Below are 15090 nucleotides of genomic sequence, written 5' to 3' on the forward strand. Positions count from 1 at the left end.
TACATTACTGCAGGGCATCCTATATCCAGTTTGCCTTGTATGTCTTCATTTTCTATTAGGAATTTGTGAAAGGCTGACAGTGATGGAAACCTATCAAATTTCTGTCAGGGAAGCCGACCGCAATGTGTTCACCACCTACATGCTGACTTGTAAGCTCTCTGAACACAGCAAGTCCAACAGTTTCTGGGAGGCAGGCTGCAGGACTGAGAACGGCTCCACCCAGACTGTCTGATGTGCCAAACCCTGCACACACACTACAGTCTTGCTGAGCACACAGTTGGCCTTGAAGCTTTTTAAAATGAATCTTATTTTCAAAGCACATTCAATCATTTCTATCCAATCTATGCTCAACCACACACTGTAAATCTGACTGTTTTTTCCCCAAAGAAGTATCAAAATAACCTGGTAAGTGATCATAACACAATAATTTTCCAAAATGCTAGTGTCAAAATGAGGTTCTTCCTCCAAAGCTGCCATAACACATCAACTTATCCAATGACATTTACAGATGAAGTGAATTCTGTGAATTCAAGGTCCTTATAACAGCAAGATTTATCAACATATCTAAGCATCTCTTCACATACTTAAGTTCCACATGGATGGGGCAATCTGTCAGCTTCAGTATTCACACCTGAATCCCCAAACAAGAAACTACTAAAATAAACAGCAGGGACACACTGCACACAGTACTACTTTATTCACCAGAGAATTAAGATCGTTAACACGTGCGACACCACAAGAGGATACCCATGTGGTTGAACAGAGTTGTTCTGAGAAGCTGCTTGTACTTTATGCACAAAGATCTGATTTCAAGAACAAACCCTCCACATGTAGAATCATAGAATATTCCAAGCTGGATGGGATCTGCAAGAATCATTGAGTCCAACTCTAAAGTGAATGGCCCAAATGGGGATACATCTTCCTTTGCCCTATGATTTAGAACAGACCCACTGAAAAATCACAATGCCTGCCAGGACTCTGAGAATTTATTGCAAAGAATATGGACTTCTCTCCATTTATAGTCCAAGGAGTAAAATTGTGTGCACACCTTTAGAGGAAATGAGATCTTATTCGGGACATATATCGACAGAGCCCTGATAAGTAAAGGGAAACGGCTACAATAATGGAATAGCTCCCTCAGAGAAAGAAATCTGTTCAAGGGATCTCAAAGAAAATCCACAGTGCTCTTCATGACATTAGTTTTTATTCTAAAGATCTTTTGCAAAACCATGTATTACACAGTCTTTTCCTGAGTGTGTTCATTTTCTTAATTTATAATATGCAGAGCTGGGCTAAGCTTTCTTAATCATAACATTGAACACTGGTTGAACTTAGCCACAAACCTACTCAATTCTGAGTTTCAGCAACACTCTGCAATAGTACCATGCCACACCCAACAGAAAACTTCAAAAGAAGGAAAATCTGGCAAGTCTTACACAAAAGTTGTGAGTCACAAAGGAAAACAAATGTACTTAAGCAACACCAAGCTACACAAATATAAACATATGTTCACTTAACACCTCCCACACATTTAATTATAAATTAATGTAACATACCTCAATCTGCATCTTTAGATGAGTCTTAAAGTTTGACAGGAGGGTAAGAAATATGGAAAGTGAAAGCTCAAAAACTTCTGGAACTGATGAGACTCCATTTTTTGACAGTGCAACACAGAGGTACTGCTTTATAGCATTAATGAACATCTCATTTGTCCTGAAGACTGGTCCTGCATTTTGCAGAATGGACAGAAGCAACTGCAATGAAAGAATCTTTGATCGCAGTTCATGAGATCTAGAACAAAACAATACAGCACATCAGCCCAGTGTAAGCCATAAAAAGTAAAAAAAACATTCTCTTGAAAAGTCAGTACAAACCACAATGATTTTGCAAGTGGAATGTCAATGAGAGAAACTCAAATTTGACACAACCAGTGTGCAGAAAGGGTCATAAAAAGATGTTGGGTCTTTTTTTGTTAAATTGTTCATTTTTCAACCAAGAATGCAGGCAAGACCTTTTCCAGAAAAGGAAAAATTACTGTTGAACCATTCTCTCTTCTGCACCCAGAACAGCAGGACTAGAGGCAATGCTGCCCTTTTAGCCAGAGGATGAAGGACCCCTCTTTCCTGTTAACAGAGCTTTGAAAGATCCCATCTAAAATCCAGCCCATCTACCAAACCCTGCAGTAAAAGGTGGAAATTCCTTCTCCTCCTCTATTTCCACCAGCATGGAAAGAGTTGAAGGACTATAAACACAATACTTCCTGCCAACACTGAAATCTCTTTTGTCAAATACAGCACTTAGCAGTCACTGGGCCCACCCCCCTCTGAGAGCAGGTAAGACACAAAATGTGCCTATTTGAAGCATGGCAATCACAAAGTCAGGCCAGGGCAGTGTTGCCAAGGGCTCCACAGCAACATTCTTACAGACTCATGTAAACTAGAATTCCGGTCAGAAACAGGGCTACTATTTCTGCTCTACAAACCCCGAAACAAAAAACACAACAAACCAGCCAAAAACCCCTGAAACCACACGAAAAAAGCATAAAGAAAATCAGCACCTACTGAAATCCAATGCAATAAATAACATTCCAGGTAAAACCATTCTCTCCTGAGACTCCTGATGCTCCTTCCCACTCCTGATCATTTTAAAAAAAGGCTGTATCTCTTCTGAAGAGCGGGTATAAACACAACTGGCCTTCCCAACAGGACAGTCCCCAGCTTTCATTAAACAGCTACCCCTGACAGAGGACTGTTATGAAACACAGGGGAAATTTTTCATCCAGTACAGCCCAGACACAGTAAGGAGAGCTTCGAGTCAATCTATGACACACAGAGTAGCTGGATATTTGCTATATATTGCAAATTTAAAAACCTAATTTAAAAAAAAGTAATTCCAGTCTAGTTAAAACAAAAAATGCTAATTAATATCATATCAAGTATGTTGCAAATAAATAAACTCAATGATTTCCGCCCAACAAAGTCAGATAGGGAAATCAAACTGCAAACGTTTCAAACTCAAAATGTAATTCCAACAGCAGATTTTTCTTCTGAAGATGCTTTTGAGAAGAAAACAGCCAGTCAAACTGAGTGAGGAACTAGTCCCTCATATTTCTCCTAATGGGCTACAGGTCAAAGTCAATCCAAAGCTGCTCTCTGTAAGAGTTCTTCAAGAAACACTTGATGCAGGCACTGCATGGACACTGACATAACAATCTATTTTGATGCAAAAGGCTTGGTTTTGTATCACATAGTACCAGGTGTGCAGATAGCACATGACCAGATTATACTTTGCTATGGAAGATATGAATTTAAACATGAGGAGAATTTCAGTCATAAATAAAATATTAAATATTGCCTACTTCCAGCAAGTGCCAGCTCCCACCTGAAATCCTGGACATGCTGACCATAACAATTTTGTATGCTATGTAAAGCCCACTTAATCTACAACAGGTTTAAGGTGAAAACAAAAACCAGCAAGCAAATCTTTGAACTGTATTTCACCCCCATCTTATTATTCCAGAAAAAAAGGAAACAAAGACATGAACCAGGTTCCCAGAAAGCAAAATGCTGATCTTAAGTCCCAGATTTGTGATCTTAAGCTAAAGCTTCAAGTTCATCTAAAAAGATCTTCATTACAGAACTCACAACAAGTTTCACTGAAAGTAAGATTTTTAAAGAGGCAAATAAGACTCTTGAAATGCCATAGATACCCTACGCCTCCTCTTCCAATTACAGCATGTTTGTAATAGTTCAAAAAGCCATCAATGCCTCAAAACCATTGAAAATTCTAGGCAGTTCACCAAATATGGGATATCTTCAAACGTATTTGCAGTGAATTTTGGTTGCCCTAAATGCCTTTTTCACCAATTTGTTTTTGTATGAAGAGCTTCGCCAGTTTTAATATGAATGTCAAGGACTCCATGGATTCAGATGAGATTCCCCAAGTGCCTCAATAGCTATTACTGCTCTTGCAAGGGGAGTTAATCCACTAAAACCTTTAATAAATGGACAGCTTTAGTCTCAGAGTACAAACTAAAACCACAGGATTTTCAAGGCATTTCCTGAAAGACAATTCTCAGCAATAGTGAGGAAAAACCCTCATGCCTCAGTTTTCATTCTCTAATGTCCTGACTTTCCAAAGTACATTGCAAGATAATTTTAAAAGGTTCCTAGATTAACTCTTCAAACCCTTCTGACTACATAATATCTTTTCAACTTACTAAATCCACATCACACACCACTGATGTAACTAAACTGTCTTAAAGTTACCTGCTTTAAAAGCAAGACTCGGAACAGTGAAGCTGATTTTATTTTGAAGAATACCAGGCCATTCACTGTCATTTGAAATCATACTACAGTTTCAATTTGATCTCTTAACACTTCTTAGAACAAAAAAGCACTCCTCTTGAAAATTATTAGCAGGTGTTCCTAACGTGCAAATCAAATGTATATAAATTATATGCATATAAATGCAAGATCAGAAGGCAAACCTTTCTGCTGACACTCAAATTTTACTGGCACCCACCTATAGAGGGGACTCTGTATTTGCTTTACAACCAACAGTTCTATAAATGAAACTGAAGACATGGTATCTTCAGTCAGAAGAAACAGCCAAATAAAATCTTTGTTATCAAACATTTGTGCTTTGATTAAGTAGGCTGACAGAAGTGTCCAACCTGAACAAAAGAACGAAATACTTCAACATGAATTTATCATAACCAGTTATCAGCTCCAGGTGAGGAGTTTATGTTAAGTAGAGCTGAGGATGTGTACTGGATACACAAATGTGCTGGTTTCAGCTAGTGTAGAGCTAATTTTTTTCCCAGTGGCAAGCACAGAGTTATGTTTTGGATGAAGAGCAATATGCAAGAGATAAAAGAAATTATGGGGCACAACCAGCAATGCTTACAAACCTAGAAGGTACCAAAAGCAGAGTAATGTGAACAAGACCAGAAATACCTGATAATCTTCTATACAAACTCTTTTCAAATGCATTATAAACAGCAACTAGAAAAGTACAACTAGGTGTTGTACTTTTAAGTGTTAAGAAACTTCTGAACAGATATACAAAAGATGCATTAAAACATAAAAGTACCTTTCCAAAGTTCTTATGTTCTTTTCACCATACTGTTAGTTTCTCATTAACAGGACTCACAAAAATATTTATATAATTTATTTTTTATTGTTAGATTCATTAGGAAAACTTTTAAATTCTACTTACTTTGGATCTGGTGGTCCATCTGATAGGGGCTTCATGGAGAGTTTACACAGTGACCTGAATACAAGGAAGGCATCCTTTTGTAAAATGTGGGAAAACTTAGCACCAGGGGTAGGTCCTGAAGAATTTCCAGATTCCTAAGGAAGTTAACATATTTCAGTATTCCATTTTGCATTAGCAGGGTGTGTAGGGAAATCCCCACCTCTGAGCAATAAAAAGTTTATACATTATACAAATACAACCAACTCATTTTAACCTTATGGTCTCAAGATTAAAAAAAAAATTCTGCAGTCCAGCTGAAATGAAAGTCATCACTAAAAATGGCCTACTCAGAAAGAAGTCAGAATTAATTAAAAAGTGTCAAAAAATTACATAGGTCAAATTTAAGTAGGGTAATTTGCAGGGAATTGCTGCCAGGCACTTTCAGTTGATAACTAGTTTAAAAAGACCCAAACACCAGACATTTTAATACAGCACAAATAGTTACCTACTTCCTGCCAGATACATTTGATAAAATGTCTATGGTACAGTAAACACCCCTATTACTAATTTCTTGCAATTCTGTATTATTGTTCCATACATAAGCAACATGTTTAATGTTAAGTCTTCTATTTGTATGGCCTACATGACTGTAACTTTTTGAATTTAAAATTATTATTCTCAAACCTAATTACTCAGTACACTCTGATAGCAAATAATCTTGGTCAGCTGACAAGTGTACACAAGTCTCATACAAGAGAGTGAGTATATTCTCATATCCATTTTGTTAATGAAAATCAAATCCTCTCAGATATGAAACTCTTGATCTGAAATCAAGATCGTGCCATCAGCTTGAAATTTCTATTTCTTGTTTGAAAAGAGCACACAAAAATTACATGGGCATGTGTATAATTGGCTATATGTTTCACTATGTCTATTGAATACTAGTTTTACAGTTTCTCAGAAGCACTTCATGAAACAGGAAATTGAGTTCTCTTGAACAGTAACTCCATGGGACAATTAGAAACATGCTGGGATAAAAAAGACATCACATGCAAAATTTATTCAGAAAAATTTCATTTAAGTAGTGCATTGAAGTAGAGTAACATGACTTAACTCTTGAAATTCATCTTAGTAACCTACTTTATAGAATTATACTAATCACTCTGCACAAGCATTGGGCAACATTTAAAACACAACACTTTTTTTCAGTATTTCCCAATTATATCTGCTTGTACCTGAGTATCATTGGAAGAGACAGATAATCTGTCATCGGGTAAAGATGGTGTATAAGCAACAGAAATTGGAGTCCCTGGAATTCCATTTGCCTGAATGTTTTCACTGTCACTGCCATCCTCTAATGATACAGTTGTGCCATCACCACCTGCAGTCCCTTCCACATCTATCAGAAAAGACGCAAAAATAATTAACCAACATTACATGAGATTAAAAATAGCTTTTAAAACCAACATTTAAATACTAAGAAAATCGTAAGGAGGAGCTTAAGACAGAATTTACATGGCACTACAGAACTATAAAAATTGCAAATATTCTTAATTCCCAATAATGAAAATTACGGTAAGAAATTTAGTATTAACTTAACTTGTCATAGTCACCACTCTACCAAGTTTCCAAGAAGTATTGGTATGGGACATCATTCACTAGTCTGATAAACAATTTACAACAAACTGAAAAATATGGTGAGACACTGCTATTACAGAGAGGGACCCATTTCTGAAGAGTGTTCATATAGAAATAAAATAAAATAATAATTAAGAAAACAAAACCAAAAAACCACCAAGAATTTGTATTTTAAAAGAACATTAGTTGCCAATACAGAGTGTAAATCAATGTATGAAATCCTGTCCATTTTACTGTTAAATAATGCGCTGCTAAAGTCTGACAGCACAGCTGTCTTTAGCAGGTTGGTCATATTTAAAGGATGATAAATTTTAGTTAAATATCTGAAAGTGGTAAAATAATTCTAAGGCCAAGAACCAGACCACAGTTGCTATTGACTAGACAGATATTAATACAATACCTCCAACGACTATGTTCACCATTTCCTGCACAATACTTTCTACAATTTCTTGTGCCTTCTCTTCACACTCATTGCCTTCACCATCGTAAGTTCCTCCATCAGCTTTAGAAAGATCTTTATAAAGAAAAACAAACACAAACAAGTATTAATGTGAAACTCTGAAATTAAGAAGGTACTTTGCTTGCACTTAATATTTCAGAATAAATGTCTGGATGTATCAAAAATAGGTATTTGAAGAATGCAAGAATTCCAGTGGTTAACCTGCATTTTCATTGTAAATGACAATTAATCTACAGGCCTGTGCCAACAAAATACATCAATTTTGCATCTTCATATACATTAAAACATGGAAAATTTGAGGGTTTTGAGATGTTGTTCTTAAAAACTTTCACAATATTACAGATGCAAAAAGGAATTTTAGATACAGACTCCTACAGAGTGCAGGACTTAAATGTGCTCTTGAGGGACAGTTCTAACAAGGACAAATGGGCATTTTGCATTACTCAGCTACTTGAAAACTTATGTCTTACTCCAGATTTGGGATTGAGCAAAAAGACAATCCTCAAGCCTTTCTTTTTACAGACAGACCTTTCCCCTCCCTCCATGAAACAGAAATACACACTGATTACTTTCTGCTGCTGTGGCTTGGTCAGCTTCAGTCTGTTCATTTTCTGCACTAGAAATGTCAGATCCATTTTCTGCCTCAATATCTTCTTGAAGGTTCTTGTCCACATCGTTTGTGCTGTGGTCAAGCTCTCTCTCATGGTCTTTGGACAGCTGATCAGCCTGTGCTGGAATATGTCTCAACTGAGGTGATTCAGGCTCATGATGGCTTACTGGAGACTGCTGGAGATGGTGTTGCTGTCTGTGTCTTTCCTTTTCCATCTGTTTGGCTTCCTGAAGCTACAAAAGCATTGCAAACACAGAAGAAGTTCACCATCAAAATAAAACAATAAGATATATGCATTATTTATAAATATGACATCTCTATTGTCTCTGCTGACACAGTAACAGTTTAAGAAAATGCATCTTTGTTTAGTTATAAATAACTTCAGCATCATGGGATAATCCATTGCAAGAGGGCTGCTTCCCAGCTATGCATGTAGCTCATACCTTCACTATGAAAGAAGGGATGACCACACTACATAAACCACCGAGCCAAGAGTTGTCTGCCTGCCCTATTAGGAAGCACAGGGAGCTGATGTGACAATAAACATGGTGTGTTTGGATAAACATCAAGGCAAACTCTTTTTTGTGGTCCCTTGTTATGGAATCCCCAGAAAGGGAATAATTTCTGTGACATCTGTACACCACCCCCCCACCCAAACACCATATTTTCCACAAACTTCAGAGTGAAAAACACAAGACAAAAAGTATCAGATACCAGATTCTTTTTTTTCCCTGAAGTACCCAAGTTAGAAAAGCCATAAAGCCTTAATAATGATGAAACAAATGTCTCAAGCTGGTTTGCTTTCAAGAGGTAGTTTCTTAATAAAGGTACTGAGATACTCACTGCTTGATTTTCCATACGTGCAAAAATGACATTGAGCATTTGTGTTAGAGTGGCCTTGGCTGTAGTTTGATTGATAAGATTTTTGCTTGCTAGGTAGATATTGTAACATGTTCTTACAGCCTGTAGTACTGTTCCTTCGTGGATTTCTATGTGTTGAGATGTTACTGCAGTGAGCAAAGCCTAAATAAACACACATATATACATTTTCCAGTCAAAACATTTATCAGTCAAAAAGTTTGCAAATTAATAAATACCAACACTGGACAAATACTTCTAAAATATATCTAAATAAATAGTTTGAACTGCAATTTAATTATGTTTCCCCACATACTCTGGCAGCCATATTGGAAAATCACACCAGTTATATTAAACTGAGTGTTTTTCATCAACATATCAAAGTATTACATGTTTCATAGCATGTAACAGCAAGAAGCAAACAAAGGAACCATCAGAGAGGTAGCTAATAGAAGTCATCCTCAAATTTTCTAGACACAAAACAGGAACAGACGACCCATTAAAGCCTGGAAGGGAAGCCAAAGGGTCCAACAGCTGTTTAGAAATAAATGTAAATGTGATGAACAAAAACTGAGTATGAGGTTAGACAGCTATACTCAGATAACTGCCCTTTATAACAGCTCTTTCTGGTAGATGCTAGAAAATTGTGTTGGCCCCTTTGCGTATTTCTTCCTGATCCTGGTAATATCTGCCTCTCTTTAAAAAAACAAAAGCACATAAGCCTGTGGAAGATCAGATAACACAGAAGTAAGGAACAAATTACCTTTATGTGAGGCAGAGGCAGGCTGGATTATAGGGCAGAAATAGAGGCAGATAAAACCTGAGGACAGGGTTTGAAAACATTGTCAGAGATGTGTATAGGAGAGTGGAAAGGAAGGGGGAGAGCCTGGTTTGCAAAAGTTTGTATTCATCACTGTAATCCAGTAGAAGGAATGAGGAAATTTTGAGCATTAAAAACTTTTAATGGGACATTTAGGGTAAGAAAGAAAGAACAGGAAGCACTGGAAAGCTCCTGTTTTTTAAAATTTGTCACAGTTAAAAAACAAAAGTTATTTCAGGTGTTGGATAATTTACTCGTCAAACCACATCTCGCATCTCTTACTGACATTGTCAGAACTTCTACACACACAAGGCAGAAAGAAGTGGAGAATTAGTACTCATCTCTCACTCAAACCCCTTAAAAAGTAAAATCAGTTACTCTTCAAAACAAGCTGAACAGCTAATTTTTTCCAAACCACTACCGTCTAGACCCAACACAGTATATATTTAGATTAGTTAATATTTCTTTCACTCAGTTACAAATTATACCACTTATACATGTACACACACATACTTAATAATACACCAGTTTAAGAACCATCTACAGCTTTTCACTTGGAAGACAAGGTCTATTGCAGCCTAGCACTCAGGACACTATTGAAAGGTGCAGGGGGTTCCAGTCTCTAGCTCTGTTTCTGGTGATGTCATTCACAAAGTTAATGTCATCTTTGTGTCATCTTCTGTCTCCTTCTTATATGTGGATGAGTAAGAAGCTGATATTTGAAAATTCAATTTTAACTTCCATCTCAGTTCAGTGAAATCTTATGTTTTTTTCACCCAACTTTTAATAACAGAAAGTAGAGCCAGCTAGTAGAGAAAGGTGACAAGGCTACAGATAGATTATGTGCTCTTTTGTTTTAATTGGCTTAACAGCTTGAATTTCCAAAGTTTTTTTCCGTATGCTTTTTATGAATAGCAGAGCCTGGTCCTTTTCACACCACCTGATTAGAGGTGTGGAAGCAAAGAAATGCTTCAAACACACACTGAGACATATCTCCTTAATATATTAATCCAAATTCTCTGAATAATATTTTCTGTGCAATCCAAGGAATCAGTGTTTTTACATGGCAGATATCAAATTATACAAGGGTTTACAGAGCTCTTGATAGTCACTTCTTTGGGTTTCTTTCCTTCCCAGGCACTAGATACTAATCTTAATGACTACCATACACATTTGCAAACTGATAAGCACTTTTAGCTTTGATCTTTTGCTAATATCTTCCATCTTCCTTAAAATTGAGAGTAATCCTCAGGCTATTAGTTATTCTAATTTCACATCTCAGTGCCATTTCTCTTCTGCTAGTATGCCAATCCAGTAGAAATACGAGAACAAACAGAAGACAGAAAGAATTTTACAATTACTTTCTGAACATCCTTCCCTCTTGACAGTTTCCATTTAGGGCTCAATTTGATGATATGCCCTAGACAACATTACCTGATTCTCTATCATAGAAGAGGATATCTTTATCACAATGGCATGACAGCTAACCCTGAGAAACCACATGTTATGAGCAGGAGTGGCAGTACTGTCCTCTGAAACCCTTGTGAGCTCACAAGTTAGAACTCACTTTCTCATTTTAGTACTTTTCTTCATGTTACTCCCCTTTACTCTGTGACCAAACAACCACTATGTCCAACACAAGGAAGAAGAGAGGGGAGAGGGGTGACAGATCAGTAGAGGACAATCACCTTAACCACCTGTGAAGCAGGATTACTCAAAATCCAAAACTGCTACACAACACAGGTTCTCGAGAGATGGAGCAACAAAAGCTCTGCCTTCCTCCCAACCACACTCTTACTCTTACTTTGCAATAGGTCCAGAGCATGAAGCCACCTGTGCTATTTCAACAGCAACTAATCAATACAAGTAAAAATCATAGAAAACAAAAGCACCCTCAGGTGGTTCTCTGGTGTTTAGTTTTGGGGTTTTGGTTGTTTAAAAGTGATTTCAATAGATGCAGAGTATTAAATGCTTCCTAGGACAAGGGATGGGCTAAGGGAAAAGTCTGGGAGCAAAGCCTGGACAGACAAATGGCTCTCTGCAGAGGTCAGAACAGCAAGCTACTCCTACCGAGTCACAGCATTACGCTGCTCTTGTCTACCATGTAAAGTTGTGCTGCTCAAGGCTTTTTGCAATTGAGTTCCCACTCCTTCTGGTCACACTTAGCTCATCTGCTCCCAGAGTATCCTCATTGTGAGCTAATAAATAAAGGAAAGGAAAAAAAAGCCTACTTTATTTACTCCTTCGCTGCCCTTTAGAAACAGAAGAAAACCTTTGTGAAAGGCGAGAGCCACCTTATTCTCCTTCAGGTCCTTCCAAAAAAGCTTTCTTTTTCACAAAGCCTGCAAAAATACCATCAGCCAACAAGCCTCCCTTGCCCTCAAACTACTGGCTACCATCCTGACTGTGAGTTTGTTTCCTTATGCTTGCCCTCCAGTCCTTCATATTTATTGTTCTGTGTTTGGGAAAGACCCAACAATCCTGTGCGGCCACCTACTTACTATAAATAAAGCTTATTAATTTTTATAAACAACCATTGGATGACTTTGGTAAAGGAGAAAAATCCCCAGGATAACTTCCTGAGTTACAGAATATCATATCTTTGTGTGTGTCTTAGTTTGAAAAGGAAGTGAGTTTTTGGGAGTTTGGTGGTTGCACCAGCATCAAACCATGACAGTGCGACACCCACAGTATTTTTTCTTTTAGCCTGAAGCACATTTGCCAAGTCAATTTTCTATTATTTAAAACAAATGCATTAAAACAGTTCAGGAGGTATCATGCTTTGTGAGGCAAAACAAATGTAATTTTAAAAGTAAACTAAATTAACAATAATCCTCTACTAAAAACATCCAGCATCCATCTATAACTCTAAACTTCTGATTCCTCTCACACTGAATATTCTGTAAGAACAGCATGGTTACAGCAAAATAATACAACTACAACCAGGAGAAAAATTTTCAACTCAGGGTCAGTTTTTTCCTCCTCTCAGCCAACTCTGATCATCTTATCTTTGGAAGATTTATGACACAGTACAGCTGTCATCTGATCAGCACGGGCTTACTTTGTCATGATTTCGTAATTCAGTTGCCTGGAAACTCCTGGGTACTTGGAACAGCATATAAATCAAAGTAGCCCTAGCTCCTCTCTCTAGTGTGAATTAGCTACTAGAATCACATAATTCCGTTTCCTTTGAGAGGGTCTACAGAGTTATTTTCAATTTTTTTAAAGTTAACTTGCAGTCCAAACATTTACTTATTACAAAATAATGTGCTAGCATGGACTGACTTTTGAAAAACAGAGGAAACTGAACTCCTTAAGGCAAAAAATAACAAATACATCAAATAACCTGCATAGATAAATCATTTTTAAGTGACACTAAGAAAAAGTCACTAAATAACATTCAACTTTTCAACTACAGCTATCAAGCACACACAAACATAAGTTAAGCTGTAAAAGTACCTATATAATCTCATATACTTTTCATATGGCAAACTAAGGGAAGAAAACACATGAGTGTAAACAGTTGATATCAGTTGATATCATGTTAAATACTGTCTCCTCATCCTTATTCCTTCTTTACAGATTAAAAAGAAAAAAAAAAAAAAAAGGAAAAAAGTTTTGCCATACTTTTAGTTCTTCAGGCACCAAAAGGCCAGAAGACACATAAACAGAACTTCAAGACCTCTGCAACTGTCAGTGCAAGTCTGCACTCATAGACCACAAATGCCACAGCAGCCTTAGGAAAGCAAGCCTGGAGGCAGAAAGATTCAATCAAGAGATGTTATTTCACACAATTTGAATAAACCACTTTTAATTGCAGCAGCAGTCTCATTACTTGCATTGTTTCTGCCACAACAATCTCCATCACAACAACTACACAAAAAACTTGCATGACTTCACATCAGAATTATACCAAATCAAACTAGGTTTCCCTACAAGGGAAAGGAAGGAAAAGGTCAATTTCCCATTCTGGTTCATCACAGAGTCTGCAGATGAAGAACAAGGGCATTACAGAAGAGAAGAGGACATGCAAGCGATAGCAGCAGAAAAGTGAAACTGGTCTCTCTCATTGCAGGACATGACTCTAAAGCTTAGATAGCTAAAAAAAGACAAAATGCACTTCTCTGTGTCAGCAAGATTATTTCCTTGGTAGTCAGTAGAAAGGTTTTTTCAGAATGTCTAAGTGGCTCTGGTAGTTGGGAACTGGCTTAAAATGACTCCACCCCGGAAAGCCACCCAGTAAGCAGGAAACCTGCACTGCCTGTTAATAACTCTTGCCCCATGATGGCTCCCAGATCCCAGAGGGAGGGCAGCACACTACACAAGGGCCACCCATTCTGCATGCAGAACCAAGACAATCCTCCAGAGAGGAAGGTGTCCAAGTGATCAGTGTTCTCAGCTTTCACTGTGGTGTTGGTGAAGCAGCTGCCCTGTGGGAGTGCTGCTTATGTTATGGGTAACAGCCTGGGAACACCAGCACAAAAAAGCGGGAGATCCAGGTCTGCCGCCTTCTATCTCCCTGATGGAATTAAGATTCTTCAGACAACACACTAACCACCAGAACCACAGAGGAGTCTAAGAAGATCATCCTTCAAATCATACTGGAGAAGCAGGGTCCACATTCATCTCAGAATTGATGAGTTAGGAGGCCTAAGAGAGTATGACTGACTTAGAAGTTTCATTATGCTTCCAGAGTCAAAAGTTCTGGTCTTTGCCAAGATTATTTAAAATTTTCAAGTCTTTTATGGTGTTCTCTGTATTGGACAAAGATGGAGTCAAAGTCAAAACAGCACTCTCCACTTTCCAGTTACTCTAACATGGCAATTAGCTACATGTAAACAGTAAAAAAAAAAATTAAGGCACTAAAAGAGTGTACACACTTAACGAACTTTGCAATTGTTGAAGAACTTCCTCAAATCTTCTCCTGAACAGAAGGAGTATTAGCTCTTAAAGCCCCTTCAGGCAGGGAGGATTGGAATAAGAAGGCATTCAAGGAGACAGTGCTACAATGAGAGAGAGTTATAACAGTTTCAGCCACTGAAAGTTTAAATCAATAAAAACTTCCCTTCGCAGGATGGAAAACATCTTAAACGTATGGTCAAAACAACACAACAAATATAGAGAACAGCAGCATGAACAAACATTTGTAACAACTATCTGCAGGAGAAGTGAAGTGCAAGAAAGAACAGAGAAGGTCTGAGCTACAGAAAGGAGAAGAACAAAGTAAATTCTCTGCATTAATACAAGTAAGTACAATCTGCAAGAAATGCCAATGCCTCAGGATACATATACACAAGATTATGAGGTAACAAATGCTCCATTTTGCTTAACTAACTTCAAATGTATTCTTCACTGCTGTTCACCATCGCAGCAATTCAAAGACTGCTGTTACAGGAACAGGGTACAGCATTTCCACTAAGCAACTAAATTCTAGTACTTGGCATAGTAATTTCCTGAAACAAATACCCATAATTAATGGCTGCAATCAGAAAACAGGTTCCCCAG

The 15090-nt window shown here is 37.5% G+C and overlaps 1 protein-coding gene across 2 annotated transcripts in view; it reads right to left on the minus strand.

Annotated features, from left to right (window-relative positions):
- The window catches only part of ARFGEF1 (ADP ribosylation factor guanine nucleotide exchange factor 1), an 84973-nt gene that overhangs the window by 37441 nt on the left and 32442 nt on the right, over window positions 1–15090 (minus strand). For both annotated transcript variants that reach the window (XM_059861655.1, XM_059861649.1), the window contains exons 5-10: window positions 8751–8930; window positions 7867–8140; window positions 7238–7351; window positions 6435–6598; window positions 5221–5354; window positions 1557–1791 (exon numbers count right to left, since the gene is read on the minus strand). In XM_059861655.1, coding sequence (XP_059717638.1) covers window positions 1557–1791; window positions 5221–5354; window positions 6435–6598; window positions 7238–7351; window positions 7867–8140; window positions 8751–8930 — 1101 coding nt within the window. The remainder of the gene's footprint in view (window positions 1–1556; window positions 1792–5220; window positions 5355–6434; window positions 6599–7237; window positions 7352–7866; window positions 8141–8750; window positions 8931–15090) is intronic.

The sequence above is a fragment of the Haemorhous mexicanus genome, chromosome 1 (genome assembly GCF_027477595.1).
Source record: "Haemorhous mexicanus isolate bHaeMex1 chromosome 1, bHaeMex1.pri, whole genome shotgun sequence".
NCBI lineage: Eukaryota > Metazoa > Chordata > Aves > Passeriformes > Fringillidae > Haemorhous > Haemorhous mexicanus.